Here is a 19,005-nt window from a genome sequence, read left to right as displayed (position 1 = left end):
AAATGTGTACTGAAGCATTTTGAGGTTTTTCCCCAGGTGGCGTCACCACACAACATAGCATGATGACACTTATGACAGTTCATAAACAGTTCACAACGTGTTTCGCAATATATCGCAAAAATAATGCAACAATATGTATCGTGCATAGAGACAATCTGTATTGTGTTGCAAAATTCTGTGTGAGAACAAATTGTAGAGTTATACTGTCAGTACTACATTAAACAACTATATAATGTGTTGAATATAATGTATAAGAATGCAATGGGGGAATATTTGTAGGCCAGATGTCGTTTGTTACCTGTAAAAAGTGGCCTACATTATTTTAAATATATCTAGTCAGTGACAGACTGTAAGCATATTAGTCTAAATAATTCTGTATTTTCAGCTTTAGAATCATGAATGTTTTTATACCGGCGACACATTTAACTGTTTTTTTTTTTTTACCTTTTACCATGACTTGGAGTAATATTGTATCGTAAGTTCAGTATTGTGGTATGTATCGAACTGTGACATGACTAAGGTATCGTTACAACCCCTAAAAAAATAAATAAATATATATATATATATATATATATATATATATATATATATATATATATATATATATATATATATATATATATATATATGAAGGATTATATGACACTGAAGACTGGAGTAATGATGCTGAAAATTCAGCTTTGCCATCGCAAGAATACTTAACAGTAAAATATAGTACTTAAAGTAAAATATATTCAAATTGAAAACAGTTCAAAATAGTATTGTCTTCCAGTAAAAGAATCTTACAGACCACAACCAAAATCCTCAATTCAAGCTCACAAGCACACATCCATTTCTCAATTGATTTAAATGTTTTTCCCCTGAACTCATGCCTTTTAGAGATGGTCCCACAGAGGAATCTTAGGCTTTTAAAAAAGCAGCATAACGTCAATATGAGAAAGAACAGCTTTATCTGAGCGCTGTGCTTTGACATTTTCCCTGAGCTGTTCCCTTGGGAATCTAATCGATACAAATACTCTAAATAAACTGTGTCAGATCCTTCTCTATGTCTCATGGACAGTGTTCGACTTCACTATAAGAGAGAAGTCGTCACACAATGTACACAAATGTCAGCACACACATTAATGAATGTTTTTCTGCCAATTAGTGGGGACCCTAGTAAGTGTTTATGATATTGTGATCCCAGAGTCTATTTGTTGATATAAGTCTATTTGTTTCACCCATTTTATATCAGGCAAAAATATTTTTTTTAAAACTTAGAAAGGTTATAAAAGCGTATCATATTATTAAATACAAACACACATTTGTCCTTGAAATATGGCTAGATCACACAAAACATGCACATAATCCTAGAACAATGTTCCACTTCTGTAGTACCTCCTCTATATCAGTAGATGGTGCTGTATGTCTATCACACCAACACATACACACCTATGTAGACATTTACAAACCATATACAGTATTTGCCTCCTGTTTAAACATTTGAACAGTCTGATTCAAGCCCTTTCTATCTCCTGATGGCATAAGGTGTAACTAAATGTACAATCTATCTGCAAAATATCCTCTGTAGTGAACAAAAAATATTAAATGTTCATTTTAAGCTTTTCAGATCCTATCTAGCTCGCTCTTATAGTGTCCAAAAATCCAGAAATGTCTCATGTCTGATGAGAGCAAAACTTTTTTTGTTACTGTTTGCCATTGAATTTTCTCTTTAAATGAGCTTTTATGGTGCAAATTGATCAAAATTGAAAACTGAATGCAAAAACTTTATGTCCCTCATACATTTCTCTTATGCTAATGGTTCAATTAAATTCCATTACAGTGTAAAGGATTACTAGGCTGATCAGTTTGTGGAAAGGGGGATTTAAAAAAAAAAAAAAAGTAATTGCTCACCAATATCCTCTTAAAAGGTTTGGAATCCGTATCCCCTTCAGACCCATAATATCTCAGCCAAACATAAAAGCCATGTAGTGTGTTGCTAAATACACCTGGCCATCACGAAAAATCATTGTGTCCAGATGTGCATGTGTATAGAACATGCTTAAAATGGAATTTTAAAGATAATTATTTGATTTGATTCGTTGGGAAGGTGATGTTATTACAGATGTAAAACAGCTCATGACCATATTGTATAATTAAGTTTATATAAAAATACAGTATCGCCGCACCAAACATCACATTAGTCCCAGATGCCACATTTGCTTTGTAAAACTTTCACTCTTTGCATAGTTTCTGTGAACAATCGCACTTCTCTCTGTCTGTCTCCTTTGGGTTTTGTGGCAAACTTAGTAGAGTTGAGTGGTTGTTTGTTAGTGAAGACAGGTGCAGGCCTCATCCACACACACACACACACTCACACGCACACACACACACACACACACACACACACACACACACACACACACACACACACACACAGTATAAACAGACCCAGTAGAAAGGGACTGGTCTGACAGAATGCCTTTTCACACCTGACTGGGCCTAGCATAGGGCGACAGGCCAGAGCTCCCAAAGCATGACACACAAACACACACACACACCCACACACTCACACACACACACAGGGGTATCTGTACTGTATTTAACTTTGAGCCCTCTAGACTCCAGGATAGTTTAAAGGCCTTAAAGACCGTCTGTTGAGGGTGACTCAATTTAAGTACCTACACACACAAACAGAACCAGGGCAGGACCCAGAGGATGAAAGTAATGCACAAGCAGATGGACTCAGCCCAGCAGAACCAAATGGACCTGTAGGAAACCATCCCACGCTATTTTACACCACTATAAAGCCTTCAGAATCAGACGACAGTCCACATATGTCGTCCACACAAACAGCGATTCACTGTGACAGCAAAAGGCCTTTTGGCCAACACAGAACTAATTTTTCGCTCTAACTATATAGTTTCCACTGAAATACCAATAATTATTTCAATTATAATGCTGTAAATACATTAATAAAGGATCTTCAAATAGTATAAAACGCTTTCTTTCTATGTATTTACTTGGTGTTTCTCCTCTGATATTACAATGGATTTCAAAAATATCAAAAAGTGTATCAAAAACGTACCAATACAGAATAAAAGTATCTTAATTTTACAAAGGACAAATTAAAATGTCCCAATATGAACATAATTTAGACATTAAAATGCATTAATATTACCAAGAATAAGCCTATTAACATTAAAAATTATTAGCATATATGAATTAAGCTAAATACAATATAATATTATAATAAACAAATTATAAAATAGAAATTATGAACTATAATAAAATAAAAATTCTCATATTCAGCCTGTCATGTTAATACATTTCCATTTATACATACAGTATATGTGTGTGGATAATCTTTATCATGATAGACTGAATATGAAAATGCAGCCGGGCATATATGGTTACGCATAGTACGGAAGGTTCCCCTGCTTAAACCAGCACATGTCCAGGCCCATCTTAAGTTTGCCAATGACCATTTGGATGATCCAGAGGAGTCATGGGAGAAAGTCATGTGGTCAGATGAGACTACAATAGAACTTTTTGGTCATAATTCCACTAAACATGTTCGGAGAAAGAAGAATGATGAGTAACATCCCAAGAAAGAACACCATCCCTACTGTGAAGCATTATGCTTTGGGGGTGTTTTTCCAGAGCTCTATATTGTGTGTGTGTGTGTGTGTGTGTGTGTGTGTGTGTGTGTGTGTGTGTGTGTGTGTGTGTGTGTGTGTGTGTGTGTGTGTGTGTGTGTGTGTGTGTGTGTGTGTGTGTGTGTGTGTAAAATCAGTATTTGAACACCCTGCTATCCTGCTAAGTTCTCCCACTTGGAAATCATGGATGGGTCTGAAATTGTCATCATAGGTGCATGTCCACTGTGAGTGACATAATCTAATTAAAAAAATCCAGAAATCACAATATATGATTTTTTAACTCTTTATTTGTATGATACAGCTGCAAATAAGTATTTGAACACCTGTTTATCACCTAGAATTCTGACCCTCAAAGACCTGTTAGTCTGCCTTTAAAATGTCCAGGCCCATCTTAAGTTTGCCATTACCATTTGGATGATCCAGAGGAGTCATTGGAGAAAGTCATGTGGTCAGATGAGACCAAATTGAACTTTTTGTCATAATTCCACTAAACGTGTTTGGAAGAAGAAGAATTATGAGTACCATCCCAAGAACACCATCCCTACTGTGCAGCATCATGCTTTGGGGGTGTTTTTCTGCACATGGGCCAGGGCGATGGACCGATGGAGAGAGGATGACCGGGGCCACGTATTGCGAGATTTTGGGGAACAACCTCCTTCCCTAAGTTAGAGCATTGAAGATAGGTCGAGGCTGGGTTTTCCAACATGACAATGACCCGAAGCACACAGCCAGGATAATCAAGGAGTGGTTCTGTGAGAAGCATATCAAGGTTCTGACGGGGCCTAGCCAGTCTCCAGACCTAAACCCAATAGAGAATCTTTGGAGGGAGCTCAAACTCTGTGTTTCTCAGTGACAGGCCAGAAACCTGACTGATCTAGAGAACATCTGTGTGAAGGAGTGGGCCAAAATCCCTCCTGCAGTGTGTGCAAACCTGGTGAAAAACTACAGGAAACCTTTGACCTCTGTAATTGCAAACAAAGGCTACGGTACCAAAAATTAACATTGATTTTCATAGGTGTTCAAATACTTATTTGCAGCTGTAACATACAAATAAATAGTTTAAAAAAATAATATATTGTGATTAGACATGTGCCGATTTTCGATAATGCGATTTATCACGATAATGAATATGCACGATATTGTTATCGTGGGCACTTTAAAATATCGTAAATAACAATTTATTAACAATTTATAATTTTTTTATAATGCACTCAAGAATACTTTTCCCATCAACCAATGCTCAACACCGCTGTATTCTCATCAAAGGGACACGCGCTCAGATATAAACAAGCCCAACGTGCGTTTGCACATGACTGAACCGGTGAAGGAGACGCGCTGCTGAAGTGCCGCTCAGTGACAGCAGAGGGCGCTGATGAACTGCAGAATGCAGCCGGTTACCCCGGTAACCCCGCAAACAAACAAAAACTGCGTGTAGTTTTTTAAAACAGCCATTTGTTTTTTTGTAATCTCAATGTTGTTCATCACAGCACCAAATACTTAATACTTAAAGACTTAATAGGCTAATTATTTTCAAACTTAAACAGTTTTATGTTTTAATCTGGACTACAACATGTCCCAATAATTATTGTTCTTATTTGTTATTGTTCAGTAAAACTTTGAGACATCCGACTTCATTATTACCAAACTGACAATGAAAAATACTTATAAAGAATTAATCATTCTAAGTAATGTTAATTTCTTAGTTACTGTTTAATAACATTACAATCAAAATCAAAATAACTTTTTATGGACCTAAGATAAAACTAATAATGATCAGTATTTCTTAACCAACATTACCAAAGACATTATACTTTCTGTACCAAATGTAGCTATTGCTCAATCTTAATTAATGCATTAAATAATGAGACCTTATTTGTTAGCCTACCTGTTGTTCTTTATAGCCTAATTCTTTTGCACTTTAATCTGTTTGAAAATTGTACTTTTACAGCTCTGAAAAAAAATCAAGAGACCACTTAGCAGATTCTTCGGAATGAAAAGTGCATTATAAATAAAATCTATTATTATTATTATTATTAACATTGATTTCTCATTGTTTCTCAATGTTAAGTGGTCTCTTCATTTTTTTTTTCAGAGCTGTATATATTTTTGGTGCATTATTGTATTTAAACATTCAGTTATTTTTGTTATTACAAAAATAGTTCTTAAAGCTGTTATGCTATGGCAACACTTTTTTTGCAACCTATTTCAATATCGTGATAATATCGTATATCGTGATAAAACTTCAGCAATTAATCGCAACATGAAAAATTGATATCGGCACATGCCTAATTGTGATTTCTGTCTCTCACAGTGGACATGCACCTACGATGACAAATTCAGACCCCTCCATGATTTTTTTTAAGGGATTTATTTTATAATTCTATTTTGGCATTTATTTTTCACAGTTTAACTGTAGAAACAATAACTGTAATAACTGGTAGAAACCATGATGCACTTTTCAAAGAAGGACAATAATATCAGTTTACTTCTTTGTGCTCTGAGCTCAATCAGTACAAACTCAGAAAACACTCTTTTTATTCAGCGCTGAGGAACAAAACCATAAAGCTGAGAAAAGATAAAAGTGAGAAAGATTTTAGAAGACTTTTAACCCTCCACGCAGCTCTTTAACAGCCCTAGAGGCAACATTTTCTTTTCATCCCATCTTTCTTTTTTTCCCCTCTCTCTCCACTCTGCCACCCAGCGCACCAGGCTAGCGCTAACGATCTGGCCTTTTCATTAGGCAGGCTAGCTAATTAGACTGTGTGTGTGTGTGACGGGTCGAGTGACTGCTCTGCGCAGCGCGATGCTGGCAGCCCATTTCATGCTTTATCACGTCTTTTAATTGACAAACAACCAGCTCTTTTCTCTTAGGCTGAGGTCTATATTCCAGGAGTCTGCGTGGATGTGTGTGTGCGTGTGCAGATGTTCCAGCGCGCCCCTTGACGTTTAGCTGTGTGTGTGACTGTCACATGCCTTCTCACCCTGGTGGATCTTTGGGGAGAAAATGCTCACTGAGTTTGCCAATTAACCACTTTCAGATTGTTCTGTGACAAAACGCATACACACAGATGCAAATATTGAGAAATGCACACAGCGACTCAATAAAACTTGTGTAAACAAATCATGTCATTTTAAGGAGTCTCAAATTCACATTTTAAATTCAGTGTATTAAGTAACTTTATGCACTTTAACACAAAGCCAGTTATTAAAGCAGCCCTTTGTGGCGGATAAATGTTGATCTCGCCTCTGCTTAGACACACCATCAGAAGTCCACACTCTATACACATTCATACAAATGGAACGAGCGGGAGTCTTTTCTCTTCAAACCACAATCATGCTCATGATGAATGTGTGTGTTTAGATACATGTGAGGTTTTATTACACTCAAATATGCTTTGCCTTTACTTTTGTCACAAAGGACTCCAGTCATTTTCTTAATTCAGATGCTTAACACAGTCAGTCACCTGGAATTCCCTCAGGCAGATTCTTTATGCATGCGTTCATGGTGTTCGCACAAGTTGTCTTCACATTTTATATGAGAGACATAGTAACGTAAAGAAGCAAATCTTACCGTAAGATGGTACTGTCTCCAGATTTCTGGGCAGGCCTGTTGAGAACAGAAAAAGTAATTGTGAAAACCCAATGATTACATAAACTCAGAGTCAGGAGATTCAGAAACACAAATAAAAATAATCGCACAGATGTTAATGACAATTCCACAAAATCCATGAGGTGATTCAGACATGAAGTTGACACCTTCCTTTATTCTTTCTATCGCCGTTTTTGTTTTGCTATACATTTCCGAGCTTTGTTTCGTCATCTTTGATTAAATGTACTGCAGAAACTAAATGAGTGAAAACTTTTAGGGCCTATTAGGATCATATCTACTCATGATCTAGTTGATGTTTATGGAAGGGTTAATAGTGAAAAACCATTGATGAAAGTATATTTTAAAATGTAAAGTGAAGATGAAACGGAAATCCAGGAAAGCGAGGAGAGGAGAGGAGAGGAGAGGAGAGGAGAGGAGAGGAGAGGAGAGGAGAGGAGAGGAGAGGAGAGGAGAGGAGAGGAGAGGAGAGGAGAGGAGAGGAGAGGAGAGGAGAGGAGAGAAGAGGAGAGAACAGGAAAAGGGAAGCGGAAAAAGACAATAGAACAGGAGAAAGGAAAAAGAAAAGCTGAGAAAAGATAATAGTAAGAGAAGACATACAGTCTTAAGAGAGCGAGGGTGGTTAGTGCATTTGACCTATGATCTTCCTACATTTCTGTGACAATTGAAAGTGCCGAGGGCACAGCAGCCAAACTTATTTATACAGTTAGCTTTTCATTTAACCCTACCTAAGAGCCGGGCAGAGGCTGTAGGGTTACACTGCTGAGGGTATTGAAGGAAACGTTCAAAATCTTTAAGAATCTGCTTTCCTTTCCCTCGCTCGCTGTGACTAGATGATACACTCCACACTGATGATGAGTTCTACTGTTGTCTTAGACTTAGAAGGCATCCAAAATGTATTTGTTCTGTATAAATGAATATTAAAGCCAATTTGAAGAAAGTTCATATTTTCACAAAAATAAAATAAAAAATATGTTTGAGTAATAAAGTAATAGGGAGAACACAAAAATTGTATTCTTTGTAAAAGGCCTTTATAATGGCTATATCAATCTTACAAGGAAATCTGGGTTCAGACCATCTGCACTCTACATTTACATATCCCAAACATATAACAAATATGTAAAAACAGTGATCTTTCATTATTAAGGACTATGTTACAGGACGCCCGAAACCGGAAAGTAAATGGACCGGCTGATATTTGTCAACTCTCAGAGTTCATTAACAAGTGCTACATAGCAGTTGAGACTGCTGTAATTATAGATTATAAGCATAATTAAAAGTCATGTTGTGCTGGCGGCGGAAGAATTGTTTGTTCAGTTAACCAGTACGATCAACTAAGCTCTGTATTCCAGATTTACTACATATTCTAGATTCATCAACAACTATAATTTTTGGAGGGATGGTGGGCATTATGATTGTGATCATGTGGCGTGAGAACTTACTGAGTTTAGATAATCAGAACAACTCCTTACTTTGACTAATAGAATGCAGAGGAATATCTTGCAGCAGGATTGTTTAACTGCAGCCGAATCCTAAATGTGTTTGTTTGTCATGTTATGCATGAATGGGGCCAATTCCGTTTCAATTAAAACTATGGCAAAATTATATTAAAACGTTTTCCAAATCACAAGACAACAGAAGATGAACAAACTTAACTCGCTTTTACGGCGAGGGAATGTGTTCTTGTGTTCAAAAAATAAATAAAAAAGCTCATGGCATGAGATGCTGAAAAAAACAAGCACAGTCAGATGGTCAGAGATGTTCGCCTGCATGCAAGAAAAATGACCCAGACCCATCCCAAGTTATAAAATTCGATTCCAGTCTTTGTTTAAGCAAGCTATATATTATTTTCTCTTTCATCTCTCCTGCTGTTTCTAAAAGTCACTTGTTTCTCTCCCTCCCCCATTTCTATCTCTCTCGGTGGGCTTGTTGTTGGGGGTGACGAGTGGAGCGTGTGTCCCACTCACAGCCTGTGAAGCGTCTGTCTTAATGAGAGAAAGAATGGCCCAGGAGATAGATACACACGCAAACAAACAAGCAGCACACAAGGCAACACAATGCACTCCGAGACAAACACACCCACCCAAAAAAAAAAAATACTCACGTCAATGAAGTGTCCGTTCATGCCACAGCGGTGGCAGCATTTGTGCCAGTAAGCTTTCTCCAGACAGTCATCAGCGTTGTGGCCTGGCAACGAGCAGTTAGAACAGTGACGGTTCGGACAGGTCCTCAGTAAGTGTCCCTGAAGCCCACATAATGAGCAGCACGGCATCTTCTGCTCATAAACACACATGCACAAGTTCACACCAAGTCGCAACATGTACACATATGACACTTAGTGACAGCTGCCAAAAAAAAAAAAAAACACTATGAAGCTAATACAAGACAATGTTCCACCTAGAAAACTTTTATTTTTTATTTTTTTAATAATCATTGTAAATCTAATTGCAGATGTGTAATAGTATTAATAAACAAACTACACCAATTAACTCAGTTTCCACAGCTATTTTGTGCAAAACAGATTCAATTTTATAAATGGTCACACAAATAACGTCACACAAATACCTAAAAGAACAGATATTCCTCACATTTTAATTAAACTGAGAAGAATACTTTTCAAGCTTGTTATAGTTATAGTTATACTTGTTATAGTTTACCAGGGTTATTCAACCTTTTCTCTTCGATACAAATGCTCATCATTTTTGTAGCATTTTATACCATAGTTTGTAAAGCATAGACATAAATGTATTCCTAAATGTATTCAGACACTTTCAGTTTATTCGCTATAGTTTAGAAAATGGTAATAAAATATGATAAGAACTCTTTGTCAGAACAAATTCATAACGATAATGTCAAATAACTTTGATATGTATGTAATGTATGTAATGGATTACAATCAACCAATCCGTACACAATTAGATAATACCATTTTATGTCAACAAATTACCAAGCAATGCTTGATGTTGTTTAGTCTGTGGTGTAAAAGGGCACATTAGCAATTAAAGAAAAAACACTTACGCAAAACATGGTCAGGGCAAAGTGTCTGGATAATTTTGGTACACTGTAGGAAGACGTTTTTGGGTATAATATGTCACAGTTTACTTTATTTTGCTTTCCTCACTTACATAATGAACTATAGTGTCCGGCACCCACTAGTAATCTGGTGTCTCAATGACTTTTGGCTTGACTGTATATCATGATATTCTTGTGCATATTTGATTAAAAAAAACATTATAAAATTCTCACTTATTAAAAAATCCTATTTTCAATTTAAATATATTTTAAAATGTAATTCCTATTTTTGACAATCCAGTAAATAAAACAATTATATATACAGTAAAAATATAAATCACACAAACAACTTTCATCCTAATTTTCTTGACCTATAAAGTGTGACATTATCCAACTGTCTGAAATTTGAAAAACTTGATTCTGATCAATCGCAGCATTTTGAGACAGTGGCTAAACTCTATAGTTGACCGTTATAGTTGGCTAATCCGGTCCTATATGTGTCAGCGCACTCTTTGAGTGGAAATGAGAGGATTTGGACGTTTGGACCTGCGGCTTGTGGCTGTAGTATAGTCAGAGTGAAGGGTGGATAATGATGTACCTTTGGTGTGGGGCAGTTTTTGGAGAGATGGCCGGTCTTTCTGCAGTTGTGACACGTGATGGATTTTTCAGTGTAGTAACGGTTTGAGACGCGGTTTGAAACACGCCTCGGGCCAACCCCTTTATTATAGATCTGAGCCTGCACACACACACACACAAAATGGTAATCACCTCCTATGAAAGACAATCCTTAAAAAATAATTATTTTCTGTTTTAAATTGTAACAATTTTTTAAAATATAAAATACAAGTATTATCTATTTATTAATTTCAGATTTGACAGAAATATAACAACATTACCCATTTGTCCTTTTCTGATATAGCCCAGTTTTGTATATTCCCTCCATCATTTGCATGTTCTACAAAAAAAAAGATCAGTACATGAGAAAAACAAAATGAAACCATTAACATGGAATTAGATAAAACTTCGACAAGAAATTGTATGCAATTATGTGTGTGTGTGTGTGTGTGTGTGTGTGTGTGTCTATAGTACAAGAGGCCCACTCCTCTAATTTGACCTTTTTTTTTTTTAAAGATAATTCTCAAGAGACAGAGACAGTTACTTCAGCAATACACAGCTGCACGTCAACACACACAGCATTAGAATATGCCACACACACACACGTTTGTTTCGCTTTATTAGTGAGAACAACTGCATAAACTTCCATTGAATTTATATCAGGTTAATGGTATTTTCTATTGCCTAATCCAACCCATAGCCCTAAACATAACCCTCACATAAACGTGCAAAACACTAAATTTAATTTAATACGTGCTCTGGCTGATTTATAAGCCTTTTTATCTAGTGAGAAACATTAAAATGCCCTCACTAGTCGGTTGTCATAATATTTCACTATACAAGTTAAAAAAAACAACAACTGAAAAGTGCATTGAGCCCAAAGTAATGAAAATAAACAAAACAACAGAGCTGACAAGGACCATTTTGAAAAATGATATTGATTAATGAAACAGAACTTACAATCTTATGTTCACAGGCAAAAAGAAACATTCAGAGGTACACACATGATTAGACATATTCGCACATATATGGAAACTAACAAAAATGGTGATGAAAACAAACCTTATACATTCATTAACTTGTGTGTGTGTGTGCTTTTTAAATCTACGCACACAACACTTCGCAACAATGCCCCCAAAACATCCCTGAGGACCCCAAGTACAATAAACAGGAAACATTTCCTTTAATCCTGATGCCCCCCTTCTGTCTGTCTCTCTCTCTCTCTCTCTCTCTCTCTCTCTCTCTCTCTCTCTCTCAGACACACACACACACACACACCTCCGTGTCTCTATGTGGGGGAAATGCCTCGTCAGTCACGGCCCAGCAATCACACAAAGCCAGAGAAAGGAGGACCTCACTATGGTAATCCTGCCAGGCCTATTCACAATGACAAACACACACACCAAAGATACTATAATGTAGTTCTCATATGAATATTAGGAATATTTCATAAATCCACCTAGTTTTCCTCGCATAAAATCGCCTTTATACACTTAAATAAAATAGTATGGAGTTTTTCCAGTTGGCATCTGGACAAATTATACACCGCCACCAGAGGGGGCGCTAGAGAGCAAGCCATAATCAACATCACACAAAAAAACTTGCGCTTACCATACAGCAAGACGGAGATGGAGGGATGAAAAGTAGAGCAAGGGAGGGGGGAATAGCGGAATAGCGACAGATGCTACTTGTACGTCTCATAGGTATGCTAATTAACATAAAACCAACAAATAAAAATAAGAGGTGTGCGCACAGGGTGCAACTTCATCAGTGTGTGTGTGTTTTAATGAATTCCAGCTGACTAATAGTCTGAGAGAGAAGAAAGCTGGCGTGCGCCTGGCCACCATCGTTGGGTCCATGGAGAACAAAACGGATGTGTAGGAGAAACTAATTAACCATGAACACAAGCTCCCATTAGAGAGAAAGAGACTGAGATACTATTCTGACTTTAAGAGTACTCTGTGTGTAGGGAAAAGGCCATGTGAAGGCGTATCTCAAAACACAAACTGTCTGGGACTCTCGGAGTGTTTCCTCTCACAGCTGAATCACAGTCCTGAACTAAACTGCTACTAAAACTTATTAATGGGATCCTCCTTGGAAAATTAATTTAGCCAGTTCTAAAGCGAACATAAAGTCACAAAGAATACCATAGTGAATATAAACTACCAATCAAAATGTGGTGGTTGTTAAGATATTTTGACCGTTTACTCACCAGGGCAGCATCTATTTGATCAAAATACAGTAAAAACATTTTAAAGAATTGTTTTCTTTTTTAAATATATTTTAAAATGTTATGTATTCCTGTGATGGTGAAACTGAATTTTCAGCAAGGTTACTCCAGCCTTTACTGTAACATGATCCTTCAGAAATCCCACTAATATGCTGAGTTAATGCTCAGGAATCATTTATTATTATCAATGTTGAAAACAGTTGTGCTGCCTTATATCTGTGTGGAAATCTTGATACATTTGTTTTCAGGATTCTCTGATAAATAGAAGAATAAGAAAGGAATATTATGAGATTCATCAGCCTGCCGACGGGCCTACGTTTTGGTAGCCCATCTAGAAAACACATAGGCCCGGGATGTTGGGCAAGCCCTGGCCCATACATGTCTATGTTCTGTTAGACACGTATACATTAGCAAAACGGTCTGTAACTGCAATACTATCAAATATAAAAACACATTTGCACCATTCCTGTCGGAACCAATATGGAAGAAATAGCATTGTGTTTTAATATCAAATGTCTGCAAATCCAGCATCGACCTGAGATTTGTTTACAAACTATTCTGCAGTGAAATGTCTTCCCCATGTGAGCTGGAACTTCATTAAAAATAAAGTTCAACCACTCATTCCTAATATCAGGATCTGAAGGAAGCTTATGTAGCGACTGTGGTCTTCCACAACCAGGAATAGCGCAGTATATTGCTATCTTCCTTGGCATGTTTATTGCTGCTGGCTAGCGCAATCCGAACAGCTCCATGAGTCGGTGGGCGGGGCTACTGAACTGCACGTGCTTATTATTCTGTAGAGTCGGTCTTTCATCAGTCGATGATGTCAAGATACGAACACGATCGTTTTCTGGGCCTGGTGTCTATAAAAGCTTTGCTTTGACTAACAAGGACGTTATCAGCTCTGATACTTAAAGGATATTCTTATTACCATGTTTTAAAAATTCAAAATTACAATGACATTTTATATACAAAAGCCCAAGGAAAAGTTGATTTCTCAATTCATCACCCCTTTAAAACTTTTTTGGCAAAACTATTTTAACATTTAAATGCATTTAATTTATCCATACATTTAACACTGAATACAAGTATTAATTTATAATAAAAAACAAAGTATTTCACAAATAATTACAAAAAAGTGGCAAATAACACAATTCAATGAAAATTAGTAGAAAGACTGAATTTGTTTGTGTAAAATGTACTCCAATAATCTTTAACTTCAAAAATAATTTTTATAGCGTGTATTGTAATTTGACATACAGTGCCTTGCGAAAGTATTCGGCCCTCTTGAACTTTGCAACCTTTTGCCACATTTCAGGCTTCAAACATAATGATATGAAAATGTAATTTTTTGTGAAGAATCAACAACAAGTGGGACACAATCATGAAGTGGAATGAAATTTATTGGATATTTCAAACTTTTTTAGAAAAATCAAAAACAAAAAAATTGGCCGTGCAAAATTATTCTGCCCCCTTAAATTAATACTTTGTAGCGCCACCTTTTGCTGCGATTACAGCTGTAAGTCGCTTGGGGTATGTCTCTATCAGTTTTGCATATCGAGAGACTGAAATTTTTGCCCATTGCTCCTTCCAGAAAAGCTCGAGCTCAGTGAGGTTGGATGGAGAGCGTTTATAAACAGCAGTTTTCAGTTCTTTCCACAGATTCTCGATTGGATTCAGGTCTGGACTTTGACTTGGCCATTCTAACACCTGGATATGTTTATTTTTTAACCATTCCATTGTAGATTTTGCTTTATGTTTTGGATCATTGTCTTGTTGGAAAACAAATCTCTGTCCCAGTCTCAGGTCTTTTGCAGACTTAATCAGGTTTTCTTCCAGAATGGTCCTGTATTTGGCTCCATCCATCTTCCCATCAATTTGAACCATCTTCCCTGTCCCTGCTGAAGAAAAGCAGGCCCAAACCATGATGCTGCCACCGCCATGTTTGACAGCGGGGATGGTGTGTTTCACGGCGATGAGCTGTGTTGCTTTTACGCCAAACATAATGTTTTGCATTGTTGCCAAAAAGTTCAATTTTGGTTTCATTTGACCAGAACACCTTCTTCCACATGTTTGGTGTGTCTCCCAGGTGGCTTGTGGCAAACTTTAAACCACACTTTTTATGGATATCTTTAAGAAATGGCTTTCTTCTTGCCACTCTTCCAGAAAGGCCAGATTTGTGCAGTATACGACTGATTGTTGTCCTATGGACAGAGTCTCCCACCTCAGCTGTAGATCTCTGCAGTTCATCCAGAGTGATCATGGGCCTCTTGGCTGCATCTCTGATCAGTCTTCTCCTTGTATGAGCTGAAAGTTTAGAGAGACGGCCAGGTCTTGGTAGATTTGCAGTTGTCTGATACTCCTTCCATTTCAATATTATCGCTTACACGGTGGATTCTATTAATCATCATTAGTCATTTAAGTCAACATTGGATCATTCAGAGATCCTCACTGAACTTCTGGAGAGAGTTTGCTGCACTGAATGTAAGGGGGCCGAATAATTTTGCACGCCCAATTTGTCAGTTTTTGAATTGTTAAAAACGTTTGAAATATCCAATAAATTTCATTCCACTTCATCCACTTCATGATTGTGCCCCACTTGTTGTTGATTCTTCACAAAAAATTACAGTTTTATATCTTTATGTTTGAAGCCTGAAATGTGGCAAAAGGTCACAAAGTTCAAGGGGGCCGAATCCTTTCAAAAGGCACTGTATGATTCATTAAATGTGTGCAAGAACATAGAGGATTGTGATAATGCTTAGTTCACCCCGAAACTACTGTAACCTGGAAGAGATAAAAATGTGATGCTATACTTGGAGCAGTTAGTGACTCGAATTTATGTGTTGTAATGCCAACACTATCAACATCAAAATTAATATGCAGCAGCCAGAAAATTGCCTACCCTACCTTTAAATGCAGGTTGGGCAACTTCCTGCCTGGAAGGTTTTAGTATGCTTAGTAAAGGCCCCGGTGCACTTCAAGTGAAATCGAAGAACGAACTGCTATGCCGCCATTTCGAACATAATCAGGCCGAAACAAAGTTTGTTTTGGGTAGGGCTGGGTAAAAATATTGATTTCTCGATTTTAATCGATTCTCACTTTTTCAAAACAATATTGATTCTTAAATCCCAAGAATCGATTAGTCATTCTGTTTTCAGTTAATGAATGAAATAAACATTGCAGCGCACCTCCCATCCAAAAAATTATAATCTTTGTGCTTAATTACTATTGATATGAAAAAGTCTTAGATTTCAAATTATGTCAATTTGTTTAATGAAATTCAAAAATAAATAAAATGTTGGAAATCGCTCTGCCGCAGCTGAGCTCAAGAGAACCGGCAGCACAGAACGTACATGAACTGATCTTCTCTTCCGCCTTAATACAAGTTACAGCACAAAATAAACATGAATGAGCATCTGTAAGTGTGTTAAAAGATACAGGACAACTTACCGAAATCAGTATCATGTCACAAAGAGTAGCTCAATCAGTGTTTCAACGTAAAGACGTAAGAGTAAAACGGCTAAAACAATGACACGTCACAACATTTACCTCAGAAAAAACATATCCAGTCCATAAACTCGTTAGTCTGCTAGAAAAAAATATTCTAGATAGAAGCATTTTGCTTATTATATGCACCACATTACATAGGCTATTCATTGTCATTTGTAATGTTCTTCAATATTTAATGCATGTATTTCTGGCAAGTTTTGACAGCCACCATTTAAATGTTTATATTTCAAAAAAATCATTGGAGTAGAAATATGATTATGTAATTGTAAAATTAATATTATAACTTTATTATTTCAAACATAATTTATTATACATTTTTTTAAGTGTTTGTACACAAATCAGTTCATTTTTACCTTCAATATTATCGTAGGCTAATGTAGAACTGATTCCCATATTAGTTCAGAGATGTTTTTCTTACAAAAATTTGCCATGTATTGTACCTGATATATATCCAAAATAATCAATATTGAATTTAATCGAAAGCTTGTAAATCGAAATCGAATCGCATTGTGAAATTTGTGTCAATTAGGGGTTGAGCAACTTCCGATTTTTTAAAGTCGACATTTATGTGAAGAAAGTCGAGTCGACGTCGTCTAGGCGCTGATGACGTCATTAATGAACAAATAAGCCTGAACCTTGAGCTGAGACGCGAAAACAGATTTACTTGTGCACAGACAGGACAGCACAGCTATGGCAGATGACACAGCGCTGCCCATAAAGTTATTACTCCTACATAACAGCTTTTGTATCAGTTCTTTTGCCTTACTCTAAAAAAAAATTGGTGCTATTTGGCACTAAAAGTGGTTCTGGCTTGTAATCATAGGGGAGCCCCTTTTAGTGCCAAATAGCACAATATCTTTAAAGGTGCTGTACAGCACCTTTGTTAAATTGTGCTATGTAGAACCCATTAGAGGTGCCATATCGCATTTTATTTTCTGGCACCAAGAGTAGTTCTTTGGTGTGTAAAGAACCTTTAAAGGGGTTTGAAAGGTTCTTTGTACGGCAGTGGTGTTATATAGCACCTTTACCACCCCAAAGAACCACTGAAAAACCGCCGAAAAGACCATACAGGGGCTTAACAGGTTCTGTATATGGCAACGTTGCTATATAGCACCTCAGTCATACCAAGAACTGGTGAAGAATCGCTGAAGAATCACTGAATCACCAAGTGGTTCCCCTATGATTACAAGCCAAATAACCACTTTTAGCACTATATATGGTAGTTATATTTATCACAGATTTCTGTGTGTTCTGAATAGGATACAGATAAAGTAGCACAATAAAGATTACATGTATATGAATGCATTAGTGAGTGATTGTGTGTGAATTAATTCTACCTACCAGTGTCTCTCTACTAATAGTGAAGCTGTGAGTTTTAGTTATCAAGAAATATATGCTAGAATTTTTCAGTTTCTAAGCTATCTTATTAATAAATGACAACCGTGTTGACAATACATTTCTGCGCTACTGAATGGTTTTGTGTGAGGCGCGTGCGATCGGCTATGTGTGTGCATTGCAATGCAGCATGCATTAGTTTAGCGCGATGATTAACTTGCGTGTACAATAAGCGTGCATTATCTCGATCAGTTTTGAGCATCCAGATGGTATAATCAAACATGTCTCGTGGAGAGATCTCGGAGTATACATTTATTTGTAATTTTTAACTAACTTGAAAACAGAGTCTGCGTGTCAGACAGCGACTAGTCGACGTCAACCTTAAAGTGTCATGGCAGAGCATTAAAGGCAAGTAGTCGACTAGTCGGTGCAACCTCTAGTGTCAATACCCAGCCCTATGATTACTTACCTGGTGGCTGACTGGCTACCTCATATGTCAAGCTAAAAAAAGCTGTCAAAGAAACTGTTAAACTGTTCAGAACAGGCCATTTGTTGCACTTTTAAAAATTCCATTGTTATACTGTACTTTATTTACTTTTCAAAGGCTTGTAAGCTACAGTTTCAATAAATGGAACACATTTTCTTAACACATCTTTGATTCATTTTGTCCAGCAGTTGCAAGCTGTAGACTCTCTGTCCAGTCAGAGACATATATTGTGTAATTGATGTTTTTAGTTTTCAGTTCAATTAATTAAATCCAAGTAAATAAAACACTCATAAGATGTGTATCGAATTGTATTGAATCGTATCGAAATGCATTGTTGGCTGAATATTGTGATATATATCGTAGTGTGAGCTGAATATTGTGTTTCGTATCGTGAGATTAGTCTATCGCTACAGTCCTAGTTTTGGGAGTTCAAAACAAACTGCCAAAGTGAACTCTCTGGAAAAGTTGTCTGTTAAACACCTTTGTACTACAAATGGTCCGTGGCCATCACGTAATAGGTCGGTCTGCGCAGAGGCTTCACCTTATTTCACATGAAAATATGTTCTGGTTA

At 36.8% G+C, this 19,005-nt stretch overlaps 1 protein-coding gene across 3 annotated transcripts in view; it reads right to left on the bottom strand.

Moving 5' to 3' along the window:
- The window catches only part of zcchc7 (zinc finger, CCHC domain containing 7), a 71,374-nt gene that overhangs the window by 15,216 nt on the left and 37,153 nt on the right, over window positions 1-19,005 (bottom strand). For all 3 annotated transcript variants that reach the window (XM_067441743.1, XM_067441744.1, XM_067441745.1), the window contains exons 3-6: window positions 11,154-11,212; window positions 10,856-10,993; window positions 9,350-9,520; window positions 7,210-7,245 (exon numbers count right to left, since the gene is read on the bottom strand). In XM_067441743.1, the coding sequence (XP_067297844.1) occupies window positions 7,210-7,245; window positions 9,350-9,520; window positions 10,856-10,993; window positions 11,154-11,212 (404 nt within the window). The remainder of the gene's footprint in view (window positions 1-7,209; window positions 7,246-9,349; window positions 9,521-10,855; window positions 10,994-11,153; window positions 11,213-19,005) is intronic.

The sequence above is a fragment of the Pseudorasbora parva genome, chromosome 4 (assembly GCF_024679245.1).
Source record: "Pseudorasbora parva isolate DD20220531a chromosome 4, ASM2467924v1, whole genome shotgun sequence".
Classification (NCBI taxonomy): Eukaryota; Metazoa; Chordata; class Actinopteri; order Cypriniformes; family Gobionidae; genus Pseudorasbora; species Pseudorasbora parva.
Note: the sequence above shows the minus strand (reverse complement) of the source record. Positions and strands in the feature narration are given on the sequence as shown.